Source organism: Eleutherodactylus coqui, chromosome 13 (genome assembly GCF_035609145.1).
Source record: "Eleutherodactylus coqui strain aEleCoq1 chromosome 13, aEleCoq1.hap1, whole genome shotgun sequence".
In the NCBI taxonomy this organism is placed as follows: domain Eukaryota; kingdom Metazoa; phylum Chordata; class Amphibia; order Anura; family Eleutherodactylidae; genus Eleutherodactylus; species Eleutherodactylus coqui.
In genome coordinates, this window is record NC_089849.1 from 97,051,729 (window position 1) to 97,079,665 (window position 27,937).

The 27,937-nt window shown below is 45.3% G+C and overlaps 1 protein-coding gene across 2 annotated transcripts in view; it reads left to right on the forward strand.

Annotated features, from left to right (window-relative positions):
- TBCD (tubulin folding cofactor D) overlaps positions 1-27,937 on the forward strand; it is a 172,793-nt gene that overhangs the window by 25,959 nt on the left and 118,897 nt on the right. For both annotated transcript variants that reach the window (XM_066586653.1, XM_066586652.1), the window contains exons 8-10: positions 2,388-2,520; positions 21,643-21,688; positions 26,734-26,866. In XM_066586653.1, the coding sequence (XP_066442750.1) occupies positions 2,388-2,520; positions 21,643-21,688; positions 26,734-26,866 (312 nt within the window). The remainder of the gene's footprint in view (positions 1-2,387; positions 2,521-21,642; positions 21,689-26,733; positions 26,867-27,937) is intronic.

A 27,937-nucleotide genomic window follows, 5' to 3' on the forward strand; every position in this document is an offset into this window, starting at 1 on the left:
CAGTCTGCTGTGTCCTCCGCGCGGAGGTATCTTCTTCTTCCTGGTGACGGAGCTTTGAATACCCCCCCCCCCCTCCAGCAAAGCAAGCACTGTGATTGGATCGAGCACCAGCCAATCACAGCCGGCGTTTGATGAGCCATTCACAGCCATTCAGTGATGTCATTCTGTCGCTCTGATTGGCTGGCGCTTGATCCAATCACAGTGCTCGCTTTGCTGGAGGGGGGGGGGGGTATTCAAAGCTCCGTCACCAGGAAGAAGAAGATATCTCCACGCGGAGGACACAGCAGACTGCTGCAACGCCGCTGGAGACCAGCAGCGGGACGCCGCAGACCAGGTGGGTATAAGAGCCCTCCTCCACTGAAAATAAGACACCGTGCCCCTTTTGGGGCAAAAATTAATGCAGAACAGTGTCTTATTTTCGGGGAAACACAGTATCATTAGGAAATAGAATGTAGCGCTCGCTTTGCTGGAGGCGGGGTATTCAAAGCCTGTCACCAAAAAGAAGAGGATTTCTCAGTGCAGAGGACACGTCAGCCTGCTGCAGCGCCGGGGGCCATGGCGAGGGAGTCAGACACCGCCAGCCAGGTGAGTGTTGATGGTTTTTTTTTTTATTAGCTAGGACTTATTTTCGGAGGAGGGCTTATATTTCAAGTCTTCCCCGAAAACAGGTAGGTCTTACTTTCGGGTAAGGTCTTACTTTCGGGAAAACGCGGTAGGGGGCTTTATAGACAATTGTGTGACGCTGTGCAGTATCCAGCGAGCCTGTGTCACTATGTCGGAGTCCAATTTATATGAGCAGTCATACAATTCCGGAGAAACCCCTGGAACTCTTTGGTCGTCACGACAACCTGTTATGGGTAAAGTAACTCAAACGTGAAAAGTACAAACGTATCATGGCAGAACCCTGGTCTTAAAAATTGGGCCGTTTGGATATACGATTTCTAACTAAGCAGCTCACAGGCAAGGGGGTGCTCCTGAGACCTCTGCCACCGCGGTACCACCAAAGGAAGCCACTGGCATCTAAACAGTTAAAGGATAAGCATTACCCAACCCTCATTAAAATCTATGGGAGTACGATTGCATGCTAGAGTCAGAGCAGTCACTCATTCTCACAAGTAGCTCTCTTGTCTAGTGGAGGGGCGTCTGATCAGTAGACCCACTGCTACGTGCGCCTTGTAAAAAAGTACTCCTGGGGGTGTCTCTGTTAATGCAGGGTCATATATGCTGTTTCCCAGCCTGCTTTGCACTTGTGCAGCTGTTACTTTGTTTTACCGAAAATAAGACAGGGTCTTATTTTAATTTTTGCTCCAAAACATGTGTTTTGGGCTTATTTTCAGGGGATGCCTTATTTTTCCATGAACAGCAATCTATATTTATCCTTGAACAAAAAATCCCCATTTATTTAGATCTAGTGATGGCCTCCCATCTGGACCATCTCCAAACCCTCAAATCATGGGGAATTGTGTTTCCTATAGAACCATCAGTCCCAATTTCTTGTCACTTGCACTAGCGCTGTCCGTTACCGAGCACCTCATGTCCGTGTAGCCGGCCTGTAGCGACCCAGCGGTCAGTGAATGTATCCCATGAAATCTTCCCCCATGTCACGACCTCCTGCAGTTTAGGCTTCACAACGTTTCCCCCCTGATTCCTCTCTGTTCTGTTTTCACTGTAGTCATTAATTTCCTTGTGCGAATAGTCCTTATTTATTGCAGTATTAAGAGTCTGGAGTAGCGCTTTCTTTTAGCGCTCATGTTGTCTGCGGGTCAGCGTACCATTACGGTATATTTGTTGTTCATCTGTTTACTTATGTACCGTAGTAAATAGTGGATAGAGCCTTCACCAAGAAAAGCAGAGACCACCAAAAGAATCACAATTAAAAGACCCAAGATAATAATAAGGATTGGCAAGTGCCAGGCTCTCTCACACAGATCGGGTAGTCCTGCTGGCGTCACTCCACTCCCTAGCTCATTATATTATCGTCTTTCCCCAGAAATGAGATCTACCCCCGAAAATAAGCCCTACCTTTATTTTTTTTGAGGGGGGTTGGGGGGAGAAGGGGCTTGAAATATAAGCTGCATTACATTAAAAAATATATATATACACGTTACCTAGCAGTCGGTGTCCTCCATCGTAGACACCCCTCCTCCAACAAGCGATGGCTCTAATTGGCTCTGCCACAACGCTTGAGAACCAATGTAATTGCTGTGACTTTTTTTTATTAACTGTAACTATGGCTTATATTTGAAGTAGGGCTTATATTTCAAGGATCCTACAAAATCATGAAAAGTCATACTAGGGCTTATTTTCAGGGAAAATCAGCTTTCTCTGGTAAAATATTATGTCCATTCTCTTGTAGAACTAATGATTATCCCATAATGTTTTTTGAGGTTTATCACTCGTCCGGATGTCAAACAGAAGAAGATGGCAGATTTTTTGGACTGGTCTCTTGCTACATTATCAAAAGCCTCTTACCTGACCATTGAAGGGACCATCGCCATGGACGGGATTCTGCAGGCTTTGGTATGTACACTATAATGTGGGCGTTTCAGGTTTAATATGTTTAAAAGCTGTTGAAACAAAATAGTAAATGTTACACAGTCCACCGTGTCGCCTTCTCTGCCATAAGGGGGTCTTTTGGTATTCGTATAAGGGCTCCTACCCACTTGCGTTTTTTTTTTGTTTTTTTTTAACGTTAATGTCAATAGGACTTTTAAAACACATCGCACAGAAATCACCAAGCACAAACTTGTGATGCGTTTGTAACATTAGAAAGTCCCATTGACATCTGCATTAAAAAAAACGCAAGTGGTTAGAGGCCTTACAAGGAGCATATGGGATTCTTAGTTTATCCCTGCTGCTGACCGGTGATTAGTGATTTTTTTTGAATGTTTCCAAATGTTAGCAGTAGAATAACATGAGCACAGTTGTCAGTAACGTTGGTGTAAGGCCGGTCCCACATCTGTGCTGGAACCTTCAGTCGGAGATTCCTTCACAGATCCATCTCACAATACTGGAAGAAAAAGTGTTGCATGCGAAGCTTTTACATCTGTAAACCGGACAAACCCCGATATGGCCAATGGGCTCTGTGTGACGCTGTTCGGTTCCGTCCTGAGACAGACCCGTTCAGCTGTTGGGATTCCCCTTTCTAGCTTCCTAAATGGAACTGAAAAGTCTAATCCCCAATTCCCTGTTTATAGTGATATGGAGGATGCAGGTATAACCTGGGTATCTTGTCTATATAATTATATATAGTGATATACCAGCATGGTCCATAGCACTATATACAGCTGTACATATATAATTATATACGGGGCACCAGCATGCTCCATATCACTATATATAGCAGATGTACACCCCCTGTATATGGTATTTCCTGTATATAATTATATATGTGCAGCTGGTATAAGTTATACCACCTGTACATATAAGATTACATGCGGTATATACCTGTTGTATCGCATGGTCCGCGGACTCCGCTCTCACTTTCACTTTAAGTGCACCGCCGGCCGCACACTGACTGCAGTTCTGACCAATCACAACTGCAGTCTCTGAGTGGAAGGGAAGTGCGCACGCTGGGGGAGTCTGCAGCCTGTAACTGGCTCCTGGCTCCCCGGGTAACAGTCCCTCCCCACCCACAGCCGGGCCGCGGGAGTAAAACGGCGTATGCGGCAGACTCCCATTCGCTGAGGGGCCAGGTTGAACTAGCGACCCCCAGCGGTGCACCAATAACTGCAAGTGTCCATCCAGGATCTATAGGGACACAGTGTAGTCCTCGCACTCTGGTGGCATACGATTGTAAATGGTGTGAACTAAAATACTTCCTCAGGATGGCGCTGCTGCCACAACTACAACAACGCACAGATCTGTGTAATATGACAGTTTTCCCGTAGAGGGCGCTGTTTATCCGTTCTTGCTGTTAAGTATTTTGTTAATGAGAGAGGTGGAAAGTTCTATGTTAAAATTCCTCTAATCCATCAATGACATTTTTAATTGGACGGGAGTCGAATCATCCAACATATTTATGAGCTCTGTCTAATAGACAGTGCAGACTTAGAGCAGACAGTCTAATGTGTGTTGCGTTTATCGCAGCGGCTCTGCTGAATTTTAAGACTTTTACTTGGCTCGGTGTACGGTAAACTGTGCCATTTTCTGCAGCACTTTGTGGCGCACGGTGGAGCAATCCCGCCACATAGGAACGCGTTTTTGTTGAATACAGTAAAAATAAAAATGTCTAAAACACATAATAAATGTGGCGCAAAGCAGGTCTGACAGTTTTCTGGTGCAATTTGGGCCAATAAGCCCCATAATGTGTGAATTAAGAGAACCGTCATGAAGGCTGACTAAAGTAAATTATTAAGTCCTTGTGCCGTGCCGGATTGTCAGACCTTCTGGAGTATCCTATGCCGAATTAAAGGAATTTGGGCATGGATTATCCTTTCATGTCTTTGAGCTTTATTGGGACCAAGAGAAAAGGGACAAATACAGAGGTGAGTCCGATTGTCACTGGTCGCTATATGCGTCCTACAGGGAGGCGGTAAGGGACATTTTACACGGAACGGTTAGCGCTCAGGTGATCGTTGGAGCGTGCAAAACTGAACGACGATCAATTAGTGCAAAACACGACGAATCCTAATCTGTTCGCTTATCGTTCATTTTATAATCGGCTGGTGTGAACAGGCAGTACCTCATCTGCAGACGACTGCCTGTTTACTCTGGAGGTGGGCGGCCGGAGGAGATCTACGGCGTGCTCCGACTACCTATGGTGAGCGATAATCTGTGGAAGGACGATCGGGTGCTTAAGTGCTCGCAGTCACCGTGTCTCAACGGACGCTAAAATCTCTGGTGAATTATAAGGTGTTCTATGACTCGCAGCAGGAGCGCTATAATGGAAACCAATATTATGCATTTAAATCTCTCGGTGCCGCTGGTCGGTTGATCCCTATTGGTTGATGCTTTATTCTCATGGAGCAATGATATGCAGTACCTCCATGTGACCGCTGCGGCCAATCACTGACTTCTCAGCTTCAGGTGAGGCATTATAGTTCCCCTTATGGGATACCTGCTCTGCAGACAACCCTACACTCTCTGCAAGGGGCTCCAGCTGCGTACTCTGCCTCGATGATGTCACTGGAGCTCCCCAAGGTAACTGCTCAGCAGAGCCCCGTGTGGTGGATGCCATACAGTACCCCATTGGGGAAAAAAGAGGAAACAAAAGTTTTCCTTAAAAAAAAACACTTTTTTTTACTAGACTAAAATATCATAGTCTTCGCCATTCTTTTTTTTCTTCTGTTTGTGGTATACTGATGATACCGGACACACGTAAGCAGAAAGGAGCGCTCTTTACGCCCCTGCCTAGCAATGGACGCAGCATGGACTTTACTAGCTGATTTCTCATTGGATATGCTCTGAATGTAGATAACAATAAGAGAGTGCAGAGCCTGGAAGTTGTCCGCAAGGCACCCCCCTCCTTGCATCATGCAGCAACCTGCTGCTCCCGTTCTGTCACTGCGCTATAATCTGATAATTCTTCTTAAGGGTTTGGCTCTGCCGGCTTCACCTGTTCATTAGCTGGATTGTGAAGCGATACTCTGCTTAAGTAACACTGAAACCAGGTCCGGGCCGTGCCTCGCAGCAGCGCTTCTACATCTCGTGGTGTGTGCGCTTTACAGGGGTGCATGCAGATATGTCTATGTATCCTGCCAGCTGCTACATCATCAGATATGGCGGATCATGGGGCCATCATAGCCAACAATGTCGTAAAAGACGGGCTGTGGAATTCTTCAGAAAATTACATTTGTGCTTCATTTATAGGGACTTTCTTGTAATTCACCAGAAAGTCAGATAACCCGACACACAAGATTCCTTTATAAGACCTTCCACTAAAAGGGGTTTTGCAGGCAGCGCCAGCTGTCATTGCTAGGATACATCAGGGTCGAGGCAGAAGCTGTTGCTCCAACCCCGGTGTAGTGGCCGGCGCTCGTAATTGCAGGCGCAGCTCTCATTGACATCAATGGAACCCCAGCCTGCGATTACAAGCATTGTTCTCAATGAGAGCTGCGCCGTCCAGTACACAGAGGTCAGAGCAATGGCTGCGCAGCCCGGCACTGACAACAGGCGCTGCCTGAAAGACCCCTTTAAATCCAGCTTTCCATTTTTAGAAAGCTAAAGGGGTTTTCCATTTGTAAAGTTTATATATTATATTATGTGTTTCATTTATTAGCAAGATCTTTGCTAACTGTCAGTGAATGGGAACATTCTTGCTACATTCAGAGGCTGAGAATCTGCCCTGATATAATACCGTACTTCTCACAACTGGGGTTTTGTGACATCGTATCCACTTTGTATATAAGCTAAATGAATTAGCAGCGCAAATCTTTCTGTTTTTCTAACGCTTCGTTACATTGTATCAGTGCAGGTAGATATTAGGAGTCTGGAGTCCAGGCTGTTCGGATCTCAAAGGATTGCCTTGGCTAATAGATGGTAACAACCCCTCAGCTGTGAGAAGTATTGGGCATACACGGGTCGTCAGTTTCCATTCGCTGTCGACAAGCTAAGTTCTTGAAAATGGTGAGAAACTGAAACCTGAAGTTGTATTTGCTTAAGACTGGGCGAGCCCATTAATTGCAAGCTCTTCGCCCACAAGAGCAGCTTAGAGGGTAATACAGGTGATTGCATTGGGATTGTCGTCTTCAGTCCGCTGCTAATCTGCGTACGGGTAGAGCGGGCAGTCTGCCCCGGATTGGGAACATTGGCCGTCACAGTTCATTTCTTCAGTCGCCCACTTTTTTTCTTGGCATCGCGCCAGTTGTAGGGACTCTAGCTTGTAGCCTTCTTCTCATCTGCGCTGGGGAGCGGTGCGGCACGTCCCTCCCTAAACCTAATAAGCCAACTTCTAAGAAGCGCTTGCATCCTTCCATTGGACCGGCTTCCTCTGTTAATAATCCGGGTATTACCTATGATTTCAGGGTCCATGTGAAAGCTTTGTTTTGCTCTCATAATTCTGTGGGAGGCCTTGATTATTCCAGTTAACGATCTCCCACTGATCCCATTGTTTAGCAGTAACCAGGTGTAACCTGTGCTGTGATTCTCTGTTGTCTGCCGCCTCCACCGCAGATCAGGTGCAGCTCAGTACAAGGATGTAGCTTCACCCGTGGGGCAGGTGAAAAGACAATTCTGAGAATATTACTCATGTCCATATGGGGTTCGCGGGATAAATGATGGGCAGAGCAAAATGTTCTCACCCTGCTTTCCTAGGATCCTGAATGTAAATGTCACTTAGTGATGCATCCCCCTTTCCAGTGATGCTGGGGGGATTTGCTGCTCAGGGTTTCTATCAAAGCAAGGTGAAAGTCCTCTAGGAATTTTAAAAGGTACTATACGGGTTATCACCCAGCTTTTCCAGATTGCTGAGTGGTAAAGTAAAAAAGGAGCAACGGATGTATCAGTCCATAGTAAGGCACACGTTCCATTTAGGGATCTAGCAAAGCTGGGTAGCAGTTGCCTATGGAGCTTTAAGGGTAGTCATATTGGTTGTAACTCAGCTTTTCTAGAGTCCTGAATGGAAGATCTGCCTAGTTGGATAATGCTTCTCCAGTGTTGCTGCATAACTGGGCAGATTTGCTGCTTGGGGTTCTAGATAAAGTGGGTGACCAACTCTTGTGGTTTAATGGTTACTACATTGCTTATCACCCAGCTTTCTCTGACCCCTCAGTGGCCAAACTGTTCAGCTGGGAAACTAAAAAGGAGCAGACAATGCATTATGTAGGCAAGTAAGGCTGTAGAGGTGGCCGTCTTTCATGCCACCCAACTTTTCTGCACTGGTAATTTGACCTAGTTATGAAGGGGCACCTAACTATAAGCCAAATATACCTTTCTGAGTCCTAGGAAAGCTGAATGAAGACTCCTGTGGAAACTTTAAAGCCACCCACATAGGCTGCTACTGTGCTTTAACCGAAGGCAATAAAGCTAAGAGAGTAAATGGCCACCTAGATGGGAATACTTGAGCAGCTGACGGCGTGCAGCGGCGGTCCGAGGATGGCAGCGTCCTGCTCTCGCACACACTGCGCTCAGCGTTTCCTCAGCCGTGTTGCAGAAAAGCCAGTCTAACTCCTCTACAAGCGGCAGGGACACACTTGGCTTAGCTGTGCCTGTCGGGACTTGTCGCTCACCAGCTCTCATACACCTGTTACACACCTGTCAGCCGTGCAGGTACAGGTACACTCCCTGCTTTACCATTACCGATAGCTAACAAGTCCTGATCATCAGAGCTTGCTGGGAGTTGTGGTGTCTGGAAATGTTTAACCTTTTAGACTGGAAATATGTTCAGTGGCAACCATGAAGTGCCACCTATGCCGTACCCATAAGGGGTGTCAACCAGCTTTCCAGATTACCTGAGTGGCACATAAGTCTGCATTGTTATGCCACTTACCTCACACTCTTCTACTAGGCTACCTGTTAACATGTCAGTCTGGAATTAGATTCACGAACCTTAAAGGGGTATGCCAGAAACTGAGCAAAAGTTTCAAAATTTGCCTAATTTTTCCACTTATTGTCATTATTCCAAACGTCCACCTAAATCATCAAACTGAACTTCATACCTTTTTTGTTGCCAACCTGCTCCACCACCCCTGCTTTCTAACCAGCTACCGACTTCCACATTGTTAGGCCGGGCTCATGCGAACAGGTCCAATTAAACTTGCAGGAAGCCCGCAGCGGATTCCGACTGTGAGCCCGGCAGGTCACCCTGCGTACCTGCTTTTTCTGTATTGCGGATGACTGCGGCGGCTCGTTGGTGGTCATGCGCAGTACGTTTTTTTCTTTTTTCATTGTTTGTATTTCCCGCGATGTCGCTTAGCGATGATGCGGGTAGCCCAAGCCCATACACAATGTTAATTGCGTATGGACTACGGGTCGGACGGCCTCCACTGACTTCAATGGAGGCCGTGCGCAGCAAAATTGAGCAGGTTGCAATTTTTCTTCCGGTTGCGGAATATGCAATTTGTATGCGCAAGTGTGAGGGGAAAATCAAAAGTTCATGACTTTCAACGCCCACGTTTTGCCGCAGATCCTTTTGCGTGGACGGCGATCACAGATTCCCCTTACAATATTTACAATGTCTGCCTGGGAGTGCAAAAACTACATCTCCCACAATGCATCACTGCCAGTTACTGACGAGTGCGCTTTCACGACTGCACAAACTGTGCCATCATTACATAGTTTGAAGGCACTGAGCATGCCTGACCAGTAATACGGTGGAACACGCAGGCCGTACCCAGTGGATACCAATGGAGAACTAAGCAGGGGGAGATCACAGTAAAGCAAAACCTCTGCAGCTTTCTAAAGCAAATTATAACATTTATTTTGCAAAATTGCATGCTATCGCCTGATAAAGTATAGAACTTTCACTTTGAATCGCCGGAATACCCCTTTAACTCTCAAAATGAGCAGGATCATTGCCGCAACTTGCAGAACAGGTGTAGTCAGAGCCAAAGGGTTAATCTCTCTCATCTGCGTTCAGAAGGTGGTACTTGTGGTCTTAGGGTACACCTTTAATGCCCTATGATTAAACATCAAGTGACGGCTTTAGTAAGTTAGGGCTCTAGGCGTCGTCACACCCAATTCTTGCGTGACACAGATGCCATCACCTTCAGGTAGCCTCCGGCATTGGAACTGGAAAAACAATTCACTGTAATTAGGACTATGAATAATAGTGACATAAGCAGCACACCATTACTGCCCTAAATACTTGGTGCCATTCCATAAAGAATGGACGTCCCTTAAGGAGGCCACCGTCCCCTGCCTTGTAACAGGGCCCACTGAGTCCGGACTAGAACAGTGCATCCCGGTGGCTGCCACAGGATTCAACGTCCCAAATCCTTGTTGGTGCGTCCACTCTTTGAAAGAACGGGGTTTGTTAGAACAAATTGCCTACCTACTCATTAAGTAAGGCTGGGTTCAGACTGGGCTCTAGCAGGCCATTCAGTTACATTGGAATAGCTGAAAGTTATATTAACGTTATTCCACTTTGAAGCAAGCAGAGGCCGAAGGTCTAAACATTTGACCCGATTTCAGTTTGTTGTCTTTTTTGGAAGACCCAATAAATTAGGGTCCCCATGTACCTTACATTAATAGTAAATAGCCCGGTGTATCTTGTTTTAACCCAATGAGTCTCTAATTAGTAACACTAATGTGAGTTACATAGGGTTACTTACAATTGATGTGAGACACACACAGTTTGCGGTTTAATAACTTCATATGTCTCATAATAGTTGGTAATTAGAGATGAGCGAGTATACTCACTAAGGCACATTACTCTAGCGAGTAGTGCCTTAGCCAAGTATCTCCCCGCTCGTCTCTAAAGATTCGGGGGCTGGCGGGGGGCAGGGAGCGGCGGGGGAGAGCGAGAGGAACGGAGGGGAGATCGCTCCCTCTCTCTCACCCCCGCTCCCTGCCGCAACTCACCTGTCACCCGCGCCGGCCCCCGAATCTTTAGAGACGAGCGGGGAGATACTCGGCTAAGGCAGTACTCGCTCGAGTAATGTGCCTTAGCGAGTATACTCACTCATCTCTATTGGTAATCCCATGTGACAGTCGCTGAGGTCTTGTGGTGTCCATAAGGATGCTTATGAATCAAAACACAGGCAGATTGCCTATGTATTTAGATCGAGACTTCTACCATAGTTAATGTGCACCTGTCATTTCAGGTGAGTTTTTTTAGAATAAGCCGCTATGTGTGGGTGTATATGAGCAAAAACACTTTCTTCCCATTATGGAACTTAGCAACAATTTTTTCCATTTACAGGCTCCACCTCCTAATTTTCAATTTTCCCTGAACTGGTGGGTGGAGACAAGCTGCTATTAAGTCTCCTATACACAGCACACAGAGTAGAGGAGATCAAGTTCCTCAATCTTTTTGTAGCACACCATTAAAAGCAGCAGCTCTATTAAGCAGTGTATCTGTGAATCCAGCACTGAGGTGACATAAAACACTTACTAGTGGCTTCAGCAGCAGCAGCATCTGCTCTCTCAGTAGACCTCTATGGGCAGCATGCAGCCTTGCTTTCAGTGAGTTAGTAATCTGTCTTGTCTATAAAGGCAGATTTTAGCAGAGAACTGAGAGGGGATGGTCGGTGCAGGAGACGGGGGGTGAAGATTTGGCTCATAATGGGAGAAAAAGGCTTTTTTTCTCTAAAAAGTTTCTTAGAACAGGTTGTACTACGGATTTATGCAAAGCCCCATAAAACGCACCAGTAGAGTCCCAACAACTTCAAAAATGTCCCCATAGATAAGCCATCAGTAAGTCCCCAAATAAAGTTCGCTCATGCAGCCTGTTAATACAGGCAGATAGATGGTGAATGCGAACGATTAAATGATCGCCGTTCCCACACAACGATGTGCTAACGAGCGAACAATTATTTTTATGCCTGTATAAAATGAACGACGAATGAGAAGCAAACATTCTCTTAAATCGTTGGGTTTGTTTACACTGAACGATTGGCTTGTATAAAGAGTCTAACATTGATGTGCAGGAATGCTGCCTTCCAATAGGTGGCGCTGCAGAGGCCTTGTTTCGTCTCCTTTATTTGCATATTACCCAGAGGAGCATGAATGGCCTTATAAGTCTCCTCACTCACCTTCTAGGTGCTCTCCCTAAGGAGAAAAGCATTCCTGACCTGCGTTACAGGCCTCTCACTAGCCAAGCCAGAAACCTACTGCACACTGATGAGGGGAAAAACACCCTGAAACAGCTGTCTGTATATGGGTTCTGGCTTGGCTCTCAATTCCCAGTCATTATTACAAGGCTTGTATAAAGAGTCTAACATTGACTTGCAGGAATGATGCCTTCCAATAGGTGGCGCTGCAGTTGTTCCATATCCCTTATTTGCAAATTGATTACTGGAACTGCTAAGAAAATCCTTTGACACCTGCAATAAGGAATTTTAGTTTATTGCAAAAGTCTAAAGTGCTGCTAAAAAGTGTGAAACGGGACCCATATCATGTTTGTAGTTCAAGAATTGCTTCCAATGGATTTGGAAAAAATATGTACAACATGTTTATGGTTGACGCCCCCAAAGACCTGATATGATAGGAGGTTGCTACCATTACCGATGTCCTCCCCAATATGCAGACTTACATAAAGTGCTAGGATGCTGGAGGGACCATTTTCAGCACCTGCTCTAGGCTAGTGTCCAACAGGCACCCCAACAGGTCATGTCTTCAGGATGCCCTCAGTATTGCACAGGAGATGTCATTATTGTCAGTCCTCAGACATTTCCACAGGTGTAGGATATCCTGAAAACATGACCTGTTGGCGCCCGAGGACTGGAGTTGGGAAACACTGTTGTAGGCAAACTTTGTTTTGCGACATGCTAGGTAAATACAGATCAATTTTCTTAGAGAACACAACACAAATGAGAAAGTAAGGCCGGGTTCACAACTGCGCTGGAACCTCCACCAAACAGACCCCCGTTATAGTCGGTGGGGACTCTTCGGCAATGTTTAGTTCTGCCGTAAGACAGATCCGTTCAGCCAGGGGATTCCCCTTTCCTGCCCTTCCAACGGAGCAAGAACCCCCGACCCGGATTTGAAAGCAGCCTTTTTGAGGAATTCTTCCAGTAACACAGCTGCCAAGAGGTATTATAGGTAGTTACGCTGCCTATTACTAGTACTGCAATAGCTCTTGTCATGCTGTATTACTAGTATTTAAATGGTTTTTTTTTTTAAAGGGTTTTAACCTGGCCTCCTTATAGGCCATCAATATCAGATGGGTGGCGGTCTGACTACCGGCACCCCTAACATCAGCTGATTGAAGAGCGCTGCGACCTCTTCATAGTTTTGCCATATATTTTGTCGCGGCAGTGCCTCCTACTTTTGGTGTTTAGGATCACCCAATGGCAGGCCACAATAAATGGACCTTTACAAAGAGTAGTCTGATACTCCTGTGTTATTGATTGACTCCGCCCACATATTAAACATGCTTTGTGCAATTCAATGAGCAAGACTAAATACAAAGCCTTGGAGTCACTAACATCCCAACCTACAAGAAATGGACCGCAATTTCAGGTGATGCTTTTAAATTCCCATGGCTGGACTCGTACTATTCAGCCAATTACTCCTTAAAGTTACAGGAGTAGCGATTCTCTTTTACTGACGCCTGCTATTTACCATGGAGGAGGTGGAATTGCGCAACTGAGGAGGTAGAGGCTTTATTTTAAAATCTTCCTCTAGGGAGTACCCAAAAGGAACAGGACTTTTCTTCTAGCGAGCAGGACGTTATCGGCACAGGTTTCTGTTCCTAGGTGAATGTCTGCAGACCTCTTCGAAATCCGTATGCTAGCAGACATTGTTGCAGAAGGACGCGTGCGGCTCCAATGTTTTTTGTTTTTTTACAATTTCACTTTTTTTTGCCTATTTTGGGATGACTGATTCATACAGCAAGTGAAGTCAAAGGTGAAAACAATGCTGTTGTGTTTCTTTGAGGGATAGTGCAATTTGTAACCCAGGGACATACAATCAACCAAAGTTTTTATTTGAAAGTTTGAGAAGTTTGCGTCATGAGGTACGGAGAAGACGTCCCGATTTGTGGAAAACGGGTGACTGGTTCTTCCATCAGTACAACTCACCTGCCCACATAGCGCTGGGTGTTGTGCAGTTCTTCATCAAAGTACTGCCCAACACTCTTGCCTGGCGCTGCTTGTTCACCTGATCTCACTCAGTGGGACTTTTTTTCCCCTTGAGTTAAGAGGCCTCAAAAAAAAATGTTTTGCTGATGTTTAAGAGGTGAAAGAAAAAGCGGCACAAGTACTCAAAGACATCAATAGAGACATGTGTAAAAAAAAAATGCTTTGAGCAGAGGAAAAAGTGTTTGGACAAATGTAATGCTTTGAATAGAGAGGACTGGGAAGGAGACTGAAGTTTCAAATGTGCAATACTTTTAATGAATATTGATATTAGAGATGAGCAAGCATACTCTTTAAGGCGATTTACTCGAGAGAGCATCGCCTTTTTCAAGTACTTGCTGGCTCGTCCCTGAAGATTTGGTGGGCCGGTGCGGGGCGGCAGAGGGGAGCGGGGTGGAGAGTGAGAGAGGTCTCTTTCCCTCCTGACCCCCGCGACACCCCCCCCCTCCCCCCCGCCGAATCTTCAAGGACAAGCCAGCAGGTACTCGAAATAGGCGATGCTCTCTTGAGTAAATCACCTTAACGAGTATGCTCGCTCATCTGTAATATCAATGTCTTTTGGGTACTCTCTCTTATAGGTTGGGCCCGTCTTATTAAAATGGTGGAATTCCCACATCTCATATGTTTTACACTCGCCCCCAGTGTAGTATCATCCAATAGACGGAAAAAAACAACATTTTTTTAGTTTGGACATTTATCTGGAAAGAAGGTCACCCCAGAATACCCTACAACATTCTACAACAATGCTCACATAACAGGGGTTACATTTTGCCAATAGCAGAGCATGTCTCATACGGAGTTTCAATAAACCTGATGGACTTTCTTCTTATGAAATATTGAATGGATCTGAGTTCCTGAGTGCCGCACCTGGTTATATCTGCTTTATTGCCAATTGGAGACCGGTGAGTCAATGGTCATTTGGATTGCTGGCACCACTCGCTAGATTGACTTCCCCACTAAGTTGGCTATATGTGATGTGCCGCTGACTTCTCTACTGTATACTTGAATAGCAGAGCTTACACCATTGCACTGCTGATGAAAGTAGCCGTACGATGGATATGGTCCACCTCAGTACTTGCAGAAGACCAAACCTTCTCTTCATGTGTAGCCCTTCCCAACTTCCTACATATTCCCTATCAAGATATCCCAGAACATTGTAGAAATAACACTAAAGTGGTTTTAACTTGGTGAGCAAGGTGAAAATGTAAACACATGAAAGCCCTACACATTCTTTATTGGCATATCTGGACCCAAAAAAATGTTCCCCATGCAAATTTCTATCTCTGGCATAGAGTAGGTTTATCTACTGGAGGTCTACTAGTAAGCAAATATACACCAAACGGATGTCTATTCTGTGAGGGCTTCCAACTAACTATAGAGTAAAATACTCAAAGCAAATTCAGTATTTTTTTAGAGGACCTTAACCCTTTCCAATCCACTGTCTGACGTCTTCCTACATTCTGATTGAAGCTTGTACAGCTCCAATGTCAGAAGACGGCCGCCAGGGTATTCTTACAGTCTATTGCCAGCCACTCCGCTGTCGGAGCCTCTCTGGCGCACACACACTGGCTTTAGCCAGCAAATGGCAATGTTGTATAACAGCATAAAGAGAAAGCTTTTTAGGAAACCCTGAATCCAAAATTGGATTGGAAGGGGCTATAGCCAAATACCCCAACACTTTCTTTTGGTCTTTCCATACTTCTAGTAGAGTAGTTTGTCAAGTGACCAGTGACATGGAACACCTCACTAAACTTGCCCTCAGTCGTTATACGGGAGAAGCAGAGTGCTATACTAATGGACTGATGACATCCCACAGTTAACATTATCAACCTTAACTGTCATTTCACAAAACGTCTGCCATGTTTTAGTGTCACGATAGAAGTTTTGAGATTGGTGGAGTCCGGGTGCTGCATGTATAACACGATGTTTACTCCATTCACCGTGTTTTATGCCCATGTAAGACGCGATGAAATTACCCTCATGTGAGCCTGCCCTAAGGGCATCTCTAAGCTGATCAAACATTGCCTTCCCAAAGTTTAGTATTTTTGTAGCTACCAGATAGAACTCGCTATTGAAAGACAAGTAGAAATGTATTGTATTGCAGTCACCATTGCCCAGGTGCCCCCTGACCTGCAGATTTTACAAGTAGACCCTATACACTCTTCATTGATGTACCCTTTGACCTCTTAAACCTATATTCTGTAGATTTAGTACCATCATGGATATATATTGATAAAACCATTATAAGTTTGTATGAATTGACATTTTTTTTGTAAAACACATTTTAAAGTAAAATCTGTTCATAAAAAGTATCAAGAACACCGTGTTTGCGTCTTTAATAGCTTGGATTGCCCCATTGGTGATCACTCAAGTAAGTATCTGCCATCTGTAAAGGATGCCGTAAGCTACATGTAAGTATGTGAACAGAGATTGATATTTTCTGGAATTTTTTTTTTTTCTGCCCGAGGCCTGGTCAAATACAGCGGAGTACCTGGTTGACGCTTCGGGCGCTATAAACAGGTGACTTGAGTCTAATCTGGTTCTAGGGCTCAAGAGGCAACAAAAACACACATGATGCCTCCTCGTCTCTTCGTATCTGGCTGGGGTGTGACTTGAAGACGGAATGTATGTGGCCTCCGGGTTTTGTTTTTCCTACGAGAACCCTATGTTTTCTAAAAACTACTTTTCAGAACCCATTAGCTATGGACGCCATAAGTGGCCTTTAAGGGTGTGCTCAACCTCAAACATAATTTCCCAGTTTAGATATAGAAGTGAACTACTGCTGCTTACTTTACTGATCCTGTTACAACCTGTACCCCTGGACTGAACTCGCTATGCTACTGGCCGACTCACTGTGTTCATTCATTGCATTGCTAATGCTGTGCTGATCCTGATTACATTTTGTATTATACTCCAGAGCTGTATTTACAATTCTGCTGGCTGTTATTGGAAATGGCAAGCTCGTAGACTGACTTCTCCTTTACACAATGGTTGAGCTTATACACTGAATAGCCATAACCGTAAAATCGCATGCCTAGACTTGTACCCTTTGTGCTGCTCAAACGGCTCTGATCCATCGAGGCATGGACTCCACAATAACTCTTTAAGTGCTCTGTAGTATCTGACACCAAGACGTTCCCAACGGACCCCATTATAGTTAATGATCCAGCACTTCGGTTATTTTGGTTGTTAAGCACCAACGACCGAGTCAAACAGCGGAAATGAAAAATGCTAGTGTGAATGCAGCCTCCATGGGTTGGAATGGGGTTTCCATCACATCCTACAAATGCTCAATCAGATTGCTATTTGGGGAATTTCAAGGGGGAAGTCATCACCTTGAACGCTGTCATGTTCTGCAAACGTGAACAGGAGAAACCATAGACGACAATGGGGGTGGGGGGCAAATCTATTAAATAGTTTTTTCTAAAGTGTGTTCACGAATGAAAAAGAAATGTCACACGAGATGCAGGGGAGTAAAACGAACCCCCCGGTAAATATCACCTGCTTAACACAGGAGGAAGTGTAGAGCCTGTTAAAGAGGATTAAAAATCAATAAATCGCCCACCCCGGAGGGAATACACCCAAGGATCCTAAGGGAACTAAGTGACGTGATAGCTAGACCGCTATTTCTTATATTTATGAACACTATCAAGACTGGGGTTGTACCACTGGATTGGCGCATTGCCAATGTGGTTCCAGTATACAAAAAGGGGTCCAAAAGAGAGCCTGGTAACTACAGGCCGGTAAGTCTCACTTCAATCATTGGAAAAATATTCAAGGGGTTTCTGAGAGACTCCATCCTAGAACCGTAATTCATCAGACCAGTTCGCCTTCTTCCATTGGCCTTGATCCCATTCTGATGCACTTGTACCTATTATAGAGACTTTTGTTGGCTGGGGGGAGTCCGCACAGGCAGTCTGACTGGTCAGGGACAACACAGCCACAGATTTATCATAGCCAGCATGAGCCTCTTCAGCTCTTCGTGCTGCAGGAGCAGTTCTATAGGATGAGATCAGACAGTCTGCCTGTCTTCACGCGCATCAATGAACCTTGGGCGCCTGCGACCCTGCTGTCAGTTCTCCTTACTTGGACCACTTTTGGTGGCGCTCCGCACCATGTGAAATCACTGCATACTAAAAACACCCCACAAGACTAGCCATTTTTGGAAATGTACTGACTCGGGGGCTTAGCTTTCACAATTGGCGCTTGTCTGAGCTACTTCAGTCCTTGCGCTTACCCATTTTTCCTGCTTTCAGCACATCATTTGTAAGAACTGACTATTCATTTGCTACTCAATATATCTTGGCCCTTGATAGGTGCCAATATCACAAGATAATCGATTCACTTCATTCATCAGTGGTTTTAATACCATGGCTGATAATGTGAAAGGGGAAAATTTTATATATATGTGTGTATATAATATATTGTGTGTGTGTGTGTGTGTGTATATAATATTTTGTGTGTGTGTGTGTGTGTGTGTGTGTGTGTGTGTGTATATATGTATATATAATATGTGTGTGTGTACTTAAGAACGGGGGATATTTTCCTTAATTGCTGTGTGGTTTTGTGAGCGTCCCTCTGGAGGTGAAGGCCCTGTTATACAAGTGGTTTTTAGGTCATCTGATGGAAGCGGAACTGGTTGGCATTTGATGATGCCAATGTAAGCTATAATTTAGCGCTGTGTCAAGGCATGCATTCCTTACAGGCACGGGTCAAGCTTCATCGTAAGTCTACAATATGGAGCTCGGGGAGTCTTTTGCAACATCTACACTGTGACTTCATAAACCTGAGGCACCTTGTGGAGGAGGTTGAGGTGTGGTGCCTCTTATATTATAGTCTTATTTACCAGAGCTCATATGGATTGCTGTGTTCCTCACAGTTTCTGACGGCCATGGCCTATTATTTTTGTAGGATCTTGGCAATTTTAATGGGATCCACAATCAGTCTTATGTCCTTGGGATCCATCAGGATACATTTCAAACTAGCTGATCCTCAGTTTCCTCTCTATTTCCGGTCCTCTGCATTAAATTATCATCCCAGGAGACCCCTTAATCGGTTGTCCAAACAGTTCTTGATGTTTATGGGCAGCTTACAAGGAACTGCTTCATTTGCACTTAGAGTAAATATGGCCACCATAAACTGATCTTGTGCTACAGAGCCTTATGAGATCTCCTTGCTTAAAATTCGCAGACCCACTTTCCTTCACCATAGTCCTGATTGCGATCATTTCCTTACCATGGAAGGGGACTTGACTTCCTTCTAGCAGTGATGGGATTCTTAAAAGACTTATCTGTTGTGTTATGATCTAGCTCGCCACATGTACCCTTCCACCACTGTAGGCTCTTGACCCATTTGGCAGAGCACATATTGATCACATGACTCACTTCTTTAAAGCACCCGATCCCTTGACGAGAGCCTGTCACCTGCAGTGTGTTGCCCTCACCGAATTATCGGGACTCATCTCGGGCAACAAGTTGCAGGATTAAAGAGTAACTTCTCCAAAATGGTTTGAAGTATAACTAAACTTTTTAAAAACTTCTGATGTCAGTAGTTATGACTAGTGGGGTCCAGGTGCTAAGACCCCCCCCACGATCAGTAAAACGAATGGGCAGAAGTGATCATCTGAGCACCAGACACGTTCAGTAGTCTTTATCAGCAGTCTACAAACTCCATAGACTTACTGTGGACGTGTACACTGCTGGGAAGCAGCTAAACGAGCATAACGCTCAGATAAGCACTTCTGCCTACTAGTTTTAGCTATTGTTGGGGGTCTCAATATGTGGACGCCACTGATTAAAACGTCTGACGTGACACTGTCACATGTCAAAAGTTTTAAAAAGTTTATTTATACTTCAACAGCTCAGGAGTGACAGACCACTGAAATTAGCATGAGCAGTTAGACAAGGATGACAAATTCCCTTTAAATTCAAAGTAAAGGCCCGTTTACACGCAACAATGATCACTTAGAATTCATTCAAACAATGGCATATGAGCAATAATCATTGCGTGTAAACGTTACCATCGCTCACCCTTCGGCTGTACGATGATTTTAAGTTGAGCTTAAAATCCACTGTTCATGCGGGGAGAGATAACAGGGACCACGCACTGTGTTCTGCACGGGAGTTGGAGATTACATTGTATTCTGCCAACAGCCTGTGTGAGAACAATGGAGCTGTGTGCAGAGCTCAGACCACATGGTGTGCTCTGCAAACAGCTCCTGGAGGCCCTTTTACATGCAAATAAAGCTGATAAATTGCTAATGGACATTAGTGTCTATTAACACTTTATACAAAACCATTACTAAAACTGTCAATCTTTCAATCGTTTGAAAGGTTGTCTTTGCGTGTAAATAGGCCTTTACCCTTATTTGTAAGTACCTGGGGGGGGTAATTGTCCATTTGTAGGGGTGACTTGATGGGAGACTATTGGATTTCACACCCGAAATAGCATTCTGCTGTACAACTGGCATGTGTTGGGATGACTCGTTTGAGGACCCTTGTGCTTAAAGCTGTGCAGGTACTCTGCTGGACTATGCATGGTGTTAAATATTAGTGATTACATGTGGCTTTTCTGAAACGTTCCCCCTGGAATGGACATTTGAAGGACAATGGGGACATATAAATAAAGACGCCTTCCAGAGTCAGGTGGAGTGCGGTCACGAGGCATTTAGGGTGGGTGGTCCCAGATTTGTTTTCATGGTAAGTGGCATCAGTCATGGCAATTACTGAGCTTTCAAGTAAATAACTGGGTTTGGGTGTAATGACGTCTAATTGTCCAAAATGTAGTCTCTGTTCGCTGAAACGTCCATTATACTCCTTAGTGTGACATGGGGGCAGTAGTCAGGTGGTTTGTAGTCCGCTGCTTCAGGCTTGGTTCACAGGGTGTACCTTCTAGGGTCTGTGAAGGTTCTCTTGAATCCGGTACCACTGTTTGTACCTAATGCACCCATTAAAGGGCCAGCTCCAGTTACTTTTATTTACAGGGTTTGGACAGGATTGGAAAAACGTAGCTGCTTTCTTCCAGAAACCGCACCACAACTGTCCATTGGCTGCGGTTGGTATTACAGCTCCACTAAGTTATAGGGAATAAGCTGCAATTCCACACACAACCTGTGGTCAGGTGTAGCGCTGTTTCAGGAAGACAACAGGTATGTAATTCTAATCCTGGCCGGCCCTGTAAAGATAACAAAACTTCGAACTCTCAGGTGTGATCTGCCATAAAAGTGGCATCCAACGGGTCTGAGAAAGAATTGGCATGGATGCATTGTCAACCTCCATTCAAATCTGTGGGACCCATCAAGGGTCAAACTTCATATTTTTGCATTTTTTCCGGTCTTAGTCTTTAAGTCGCCTCCCCTTTTCTGTAGGGGAGGTGATAAAATCTTAAAGGTGTAATGGCAGCCATGCCAATTGTTAATCAGCTTTTCCAGGAGCTGGAAGAAGCCAGTAGTAATTTTCTGTACCTTCGTTATCCCCATGCATATTAATTAGCTGTTGTTGGTTCATGAGTACGGAATGTAAAAACAGATGGATTTCTGCTGGTCGCCTCTTTGGCCGTTGCAGCGTAGAGCACCGACACGCACCGCAGTACTGTTTTTCTCCACCGCATGGAATGTGTTTTATTAGCACTCGGGAAGTCATTGCTGCATGGCGGCCTGCCAACCTGTGCTTTATTAGATTCTTAAGAGCAAATTAGGTCAGCTCTACCCAGTGCTATGCAACCAGCCCGGCTTTGGTATGCAAATAATGAGGAAAGCTATGTAACCAGGGTAATGCTGAAGGAAGCAGCCAGCAAGTAGGTCAAGGAAGCAGCCAGCAAGTAGGTCAGGTGATCATGCTCAACCAATCAGCTGTGGGGGGCTACAGAGAGCTCTCAGCTTCACTGGATCAGTAGCTGACCCGGTCCATGAGGTATTAGCAGGGCTTTCTAGTTCTTTCATTAACTCTTTCCCTCCTTGTTGCAGGCCCAGCTATTCAAGCACGGCAAGAGAGAAGACTGTTTGCCTTATGGTGAGAAACCGGGCGGAATTTAATTTACAGCAATGGAAATTTTTTGATCGTTTTACCTGCAGATTCAAGGCGTTTTTCATACAAACACACTTTGCATCGCATCTGCAAAATTGCAATTTCCCGGCGCTGCTTTGACGCACGTCGGAGGATAAGCAAGTGTTTTCCATTGATTTCAATGGGAAACAAGGCATCACACTCGCATGCAGATCGCACGGCAGGCAATGTGTTTGACTGTCCCATTGAAATCAATGGGCGATGCGTTCCAAGGGACACAAAAAAAATAGGATATGCAGGGATTTCTGGAAGTGAATGGGCCAGCACAAATAAGCAGTGAATATGCAGAAAGCCTACGTATAACGGCGTGTTTGTGCGGCAAGCCAATGGGCCTTCTGCATATTTTTTGCGCGCATAAAGGAATAGCCTATGTACGAACACAAACACCGGCAGAAATGGCCGGACTGCATAGGAAATTGGGATTTTCGGTCGCATGAATAAATAGCTTTTTTACGCAACCAAAACCTGCATACGCCTGTGTGAACAAGTCCGAAGACGACGGAAACTACTGTAAGTTATGTCAAGCAAAGACCAACGAGGTCTCTGACTCCTTGCGGTCTGTGCGGCCCTCCACGGACAGGTCTAAATACTGTTTTCGCCAATGGAGCCTCAGAGGGAAAGCCGCTTTGGAAAAGAACACTATGTGAAAGGTCCCTTAGTGGTGTCTGGTCCTCAGGAAAGCTGGGTAAATAAGTGTTGCACATGAGCTATACACTGCTATATCGCAGTGGATTATGGCTTGTGTTATGCAGCCAATATCCGTCTACAGCAGTTGGGAGCGGGCATTTAACTCTTTAGCTGCTGTGGTCAATAACCAGCACAGCATCTAAATGGTTAGGGAGCGGCTCTCTTTTTCACCCTTTTGGCCCCTCTACAACAGGATCGTACTGATGGCAGCTCAGTGCCTAATAATGGTTCCCAAGGTTTAGTTACATGCTGGGTGTAAAGCCCCAATTACATGGGAGAAATGTTGGGCAAACAATCCCTGACACTTGTCCTCACATGTACTTTCTTGCTATCGTTGCTTCACAGCAGGGAGGCTGCAGGAGATTTCTCTCCCCGCTCTCCCCCAACCCTCTCCATTTACTTAACACAGCGGCCGTTCAGTACTGAACTGCTGCTATTTACACTGAATGAGCATTACTCAGGATTTTATACTGCATAAACGATGGACGATGAGCTGAACGATGATCGCTCAGTATAAACAGCATTCAGTACTGAACGGCTGCTGTGTTAAGTCAATAGAAAGGGGCGGGAGAGTGAGGAGGGAAATCTCCTTCAGCCACCCTGGCCCCCTGCATGCCGCTCTATCAGAGGGCCAGCGATACTAGTTCTCCCGTGTAACAGCACGAGAGCGAGTATGTGCAGGGATGAGTGTCGGGGCATCCTTTGCCCGACAGTCGCCCTGTTTAAATAGGGCTTAATATGATTATGTTGTCAGTGCATTGCAATACATAATTGTATATTATGAAATGGATCAGGCAATTCCATGGTAAAATCACTAAGTGGGACTAAAAGAATCCCAAATGTAAAAATTTTAAAAAATAAATTGTTAAAAAAAATAATAAGGGGTGGACAAAAATATGGAAACACCGTATGAAATGCATGCCTTAAATTACATGGGATTATAAATCGTATTTCAATAAGACATGTAGAGACTGATTTTAAGTGGAGGTAATATGACACAGATGCTGCCGGGCAGAAGTGAACAACTGCCTGAGCAATAAGGTTTTATTGGTCAGGGGTTTGAGCCACTCAGCTGCTGTTACTAGCTGAGTCCCAAAGCTGCCCAGAGCAGGGGAAGAGGTGAAGTAAACACAAATTTGGTGGGAAAGCTCTCAACCAAGCAGGGATCAAAAGGGCAGCTCCGTGCTAATGATTACAATCCGATGCATTTTATACAGTATATGAGTATGTATATGTAAAACAGAAAACAGATTAAAAGTTCAAACCCGCGCCAACCCTTTCTACTTTTCATATAGATAAAAGATAAACATAATTGTTATCTTCATTTCCATTTTGGGTGAAAGCCCAAACTATTAAAGTAGCCCAATCTCTCTTCCAGGGAAGCAGCATCGAAAAAAAAAATCCCCTCCAGAAAAAAAAAGTTATAAAATGTGATCAACAAGTCAGATGTACCAATAAAAACTGGGGCTCAGCCTGCCAAATCAAACAAGACGTCGTCACACAGTCCCATTGTCAGGGAAGAAGTAGTTCTGGGTCTTCTGAATATAATCAGACGTAACAATTTTTTTAAAGGTTTATTACTTTGTAGAAGCAGCTAAATACTAGTATCCAGTATCTTCTATCACCGACCGCTAAATAAACCCAACGTCCACGAGGAAAGCGAAACGCAAAATAACGCAGCGGCAGGTTTTTTCCCCTTACCTGTTTTTTTTAATAGTCTTTTGGTATTTTGCATTAGTGCGGTACCGTTAAACAGTTACATATATTGACGGAACATTTAAAAAAAAATGGAGGCTCTAGAAAGGTAGGGATGGAAAACTTAAAATGCTGAAACCGAAGCCAGCTGTGCAGGGAGGGGTTTACCTGCTTGCTCAGTTAAAACCAGCTACAGCGTATTAGGCCGATCTCACACAACCGGATTAGAATTGCGGAATCAGTGATCGTCACCCACACGGATGATCCACAGTATTCCACACACATTAAAAATAGGACACCTGCATATCTATTCAGATGATCAGATAGCGACTGCGATTTCCACGAGCGGAATTAAAATCACAGCGTGTTCTATTTTTGCACCAACTGCATCCATTGAAGTCAATGGGAGCCATCCCACCTGCGGTCCATCCATAATTGACATTGCGGATAGGCCCCCGGGTACCCACATCATCGCCTAGCGATGGCGCCGGAAGCACGGATATTAAAAAAAAAAAATCTCACTGTGCATGACCAACGGCAAACATCTGCAGTAAAGAAATTACGGGTGTGCTGGTCGCCGACCACGGTCAGAGCTGGATTACGACCTGTCCGTGCGAGACCGGCCTTACCAAGAGGCAGGGACCAGTTTGATTGCTGGAACCTTGGTGCGTGCCGCTATACCAGTTGAGTCCATGTAATTCACAGACATCGGAGATTGGCTCTACTTTTGCTAATACAGGAGTTCCTGATTGGGAAGACCCCTCGTGTGCCCCCATAGAGCCCATGTAGGGTGTAATCTCAGGTTACTTGCTTGAACTCTCCCTTTTGATGTCCTGCTCCCTCCAGACTCCGGGCCTCGTTACCTCCTGCCGTCCCGTCTTCCCTCTCTTTCTACCGCCTTTTTTGGGGGGTTTCCCACGCCAGACTCTTTATTCCACATCGCTGGTCAGTTATCTCGTTAACATTCTAGAAGCTTCTATAAAGACACCTTCTTGAAGTTGTCCCAGAAATACCTGCGTAGTCTTATACAAGTTTCTCTTTCAGTTCTGCATCCGATCAGAAGATCTCGGTTTACTGACACTGAATGAGAAGATTCTTGTATATGTGTAGAGGTAGAAAACCCGCCCCAAGGGCGCTCTCAGACAGGCGTCTGTAAAACGCCACGTTTCAACAGCGATTTTTTTTTTTTTTCTTTTTTTTTTTTTTTTTAACCACACCCCATCATTGCACAGGGGGGGGGGGGGGGGGGGTGAGGTGCGTTAAAAATCGCTGAAACCCAGTAAAATAGAGCAGACAGCGGTTGGAAATCGCGGCGTTAGAAACGCTGTGCTCGAACACTCGTCTGAGAAGCCCCATTAAAATCAATGGAGGCGTTTTACCGTGTTTACGCCGCGCTAATCGCTGTAAAAACAGCTTGCGTGAGAGTGGCCTAACCCTTTATACTTCTCACTGTTGGTGGTTTGTTACAATCGTATCCAGTCTGGATAATTCTCTGTGGATTAAGGCCTCATGTCCACGGGCACGCATGGATTCCGCATGGGAAATCTCACAGGGAATCTGCACGTGCCCGCGGACGGGGATCCTGCTTACCTGTCAGTGTCTTTTTTTTTCTTTTTCCTATACTGCGGATGGTCCGCACGGCTCGCTGTCAGATATGCGCAGTACAGATTTTTTTTAAACATTTTTTAAAACTCCTTTTTTTCCCATGGAATCCGCGCCCGCCCACCGTGTCAATTGCGGACGGGTCGCAGATCGGACAGCTTCCATTGACTTCAATGACTTCCGGATTCCTGCAGCAAATATCCGCCCGTGAACATGACTCCTAAGGCCTCATGTCCACTTGAAAAATACAATCCGCGCAGAATCTGCCGCGGATTTGCTTTAAATTTTTTTTTTTTGCATGCAGATATCCGCACACATGGCTATCAATGTGATAGCAATGTTGCCGATCCGCGCGGAATCCGCGGCAGAATGGAGCATGCCGCGTGTTTTCTCCCGCGCATGAAAAACGCAATTCTTTTAAAATGCCATCCGCGGGTGCAAAAATCTATTTAATGGACCCGCGGATGGCCAATGATTCCCTATGGGCAAAATCTGCTGCGGATTCCGCTATTCCATTTAGTTAGTGGACATGAGGCCTAAGTGTAATCTGAGCGGTTTAGTTTACAGCCTGGATACAATTGTAACAAAACCTCAGTTGTGAGAAGGATTTGTTTTTCAGCCTCTGGGTTTAAACAGCAATGTTCTCATGACAGCAAGCAGTGATCTTAAAAAAGGGACACATTGAAGCAGAAAGTCAATTAGAAAGTTGCAAAACTCTTCAATGATGTCCCTGCATAGTTGTGCGCTTCGTCTTTAAGGCTGCAGACTCCACAGTCCTTTGGGTGAGAGGAGCTCAGAACTAATGATCTGCAGTCGTCATCATCTTCCCAGACTGACATGGATGATAACAGAGAGCGATAGTTGGCATTCAGTGGAAATTTGTCAGTGTATTCTATCCTGTTATCAGCTGTTGCTGAGTGGATGATAATCTGTTATACTCGTCTATTAATCCCAATTACATGGTGCATTCAGTAACATGTACTATATCTTCCTTTTCTGTAACACAGCCGCAACTGTGCTGACTGCCCTGGATAAGTGCCAGCTCTGTGACAGCAACCAGACCGTGCTCCGCAAGCTGGGGGTCAAGCTGGTCCAGCGACTGGGGCTCACTTTCCTCAAGCCCAAGGTGGCCAATTGGAGGTATGTGGTACACATGGAGAATTAAGGGAAATATGGGTGGTGAAAACTGTTTTGGGGGCTCGGGCACTGATTATAAGGATGGGGGAGCTGTGCTTCCCACCCTGCTCTATAATGTGGCAAGTGGGAGGGACAGATTTAGGCCGGTCTCACACGACCGGATTTGAATTGCGGATTCCGTGATCGTACGATCCACAGTAATACGTTGTTCAATCACATACATGGGATTACACCATTCCGTTTACATTAGCGGGTCGGAATTGTGTAATCCACTTGCGGAAAATAGAACACAGTGTGTTTATCTTACCGCGGATATCTGTGACATAGAGCTCTTTGTGCTCTATGGTCGTGGATATACCCGCGGGCCATACATAATTACATTGCATATAGGCTGTGGGTACCCATTTCTGTATGAGTACTCGGTTATATGCAAAGCAACTCCGCGGCCGTACGCCGGTCCACCGGCTGGGCTCGCAGCCAGAATCTGCTGCTGGCCTCCCGCACGTGGAATCCGACCCGCTCATGTGAGCCCGGCTTTAGGCTCCATACACTTCTTTGGATGGTAAGGGAACATTCTTGGTGTGATTTCCTCCAAGTCTGAATATAGAGAATGGCAACCCCTGTTCTTATGAGTGATGGATCCATTGATCTAACATTGACCTATCCTGTTGTAAATTTGAAGCTGGGAATATTGGTACGGGCTCATGCGTTCACATACAATAAAAACTGAAAAAAGTCCCAAAAGTCATTAGCGCCAGGTCCTCTTTAATGCAAATAGATCAACGTTGCTGAACAGGTCGAACGGCTTTACTCCAGCACTGACACATTAGAAGCTCAGCTTTTACTGGCCCTCTGGCAGCAAAGGGTGTAAATGAGACCTAAGACTGAGTCGTGTGTCTGCTGCCCACCTCTAATACCCGTGGTGTTCTCCCATCATTAATTTAAAGGTTCCCGCAGAGTCGGCATTGTATTGGCCTTTTACTATGCAGAAGGGCGCAGCCACTGGCTACACAATCAAGCAGTTTCCATCCCTGATGATGCCTACCATCAGATCTCCCACGCTGATAGACAGCC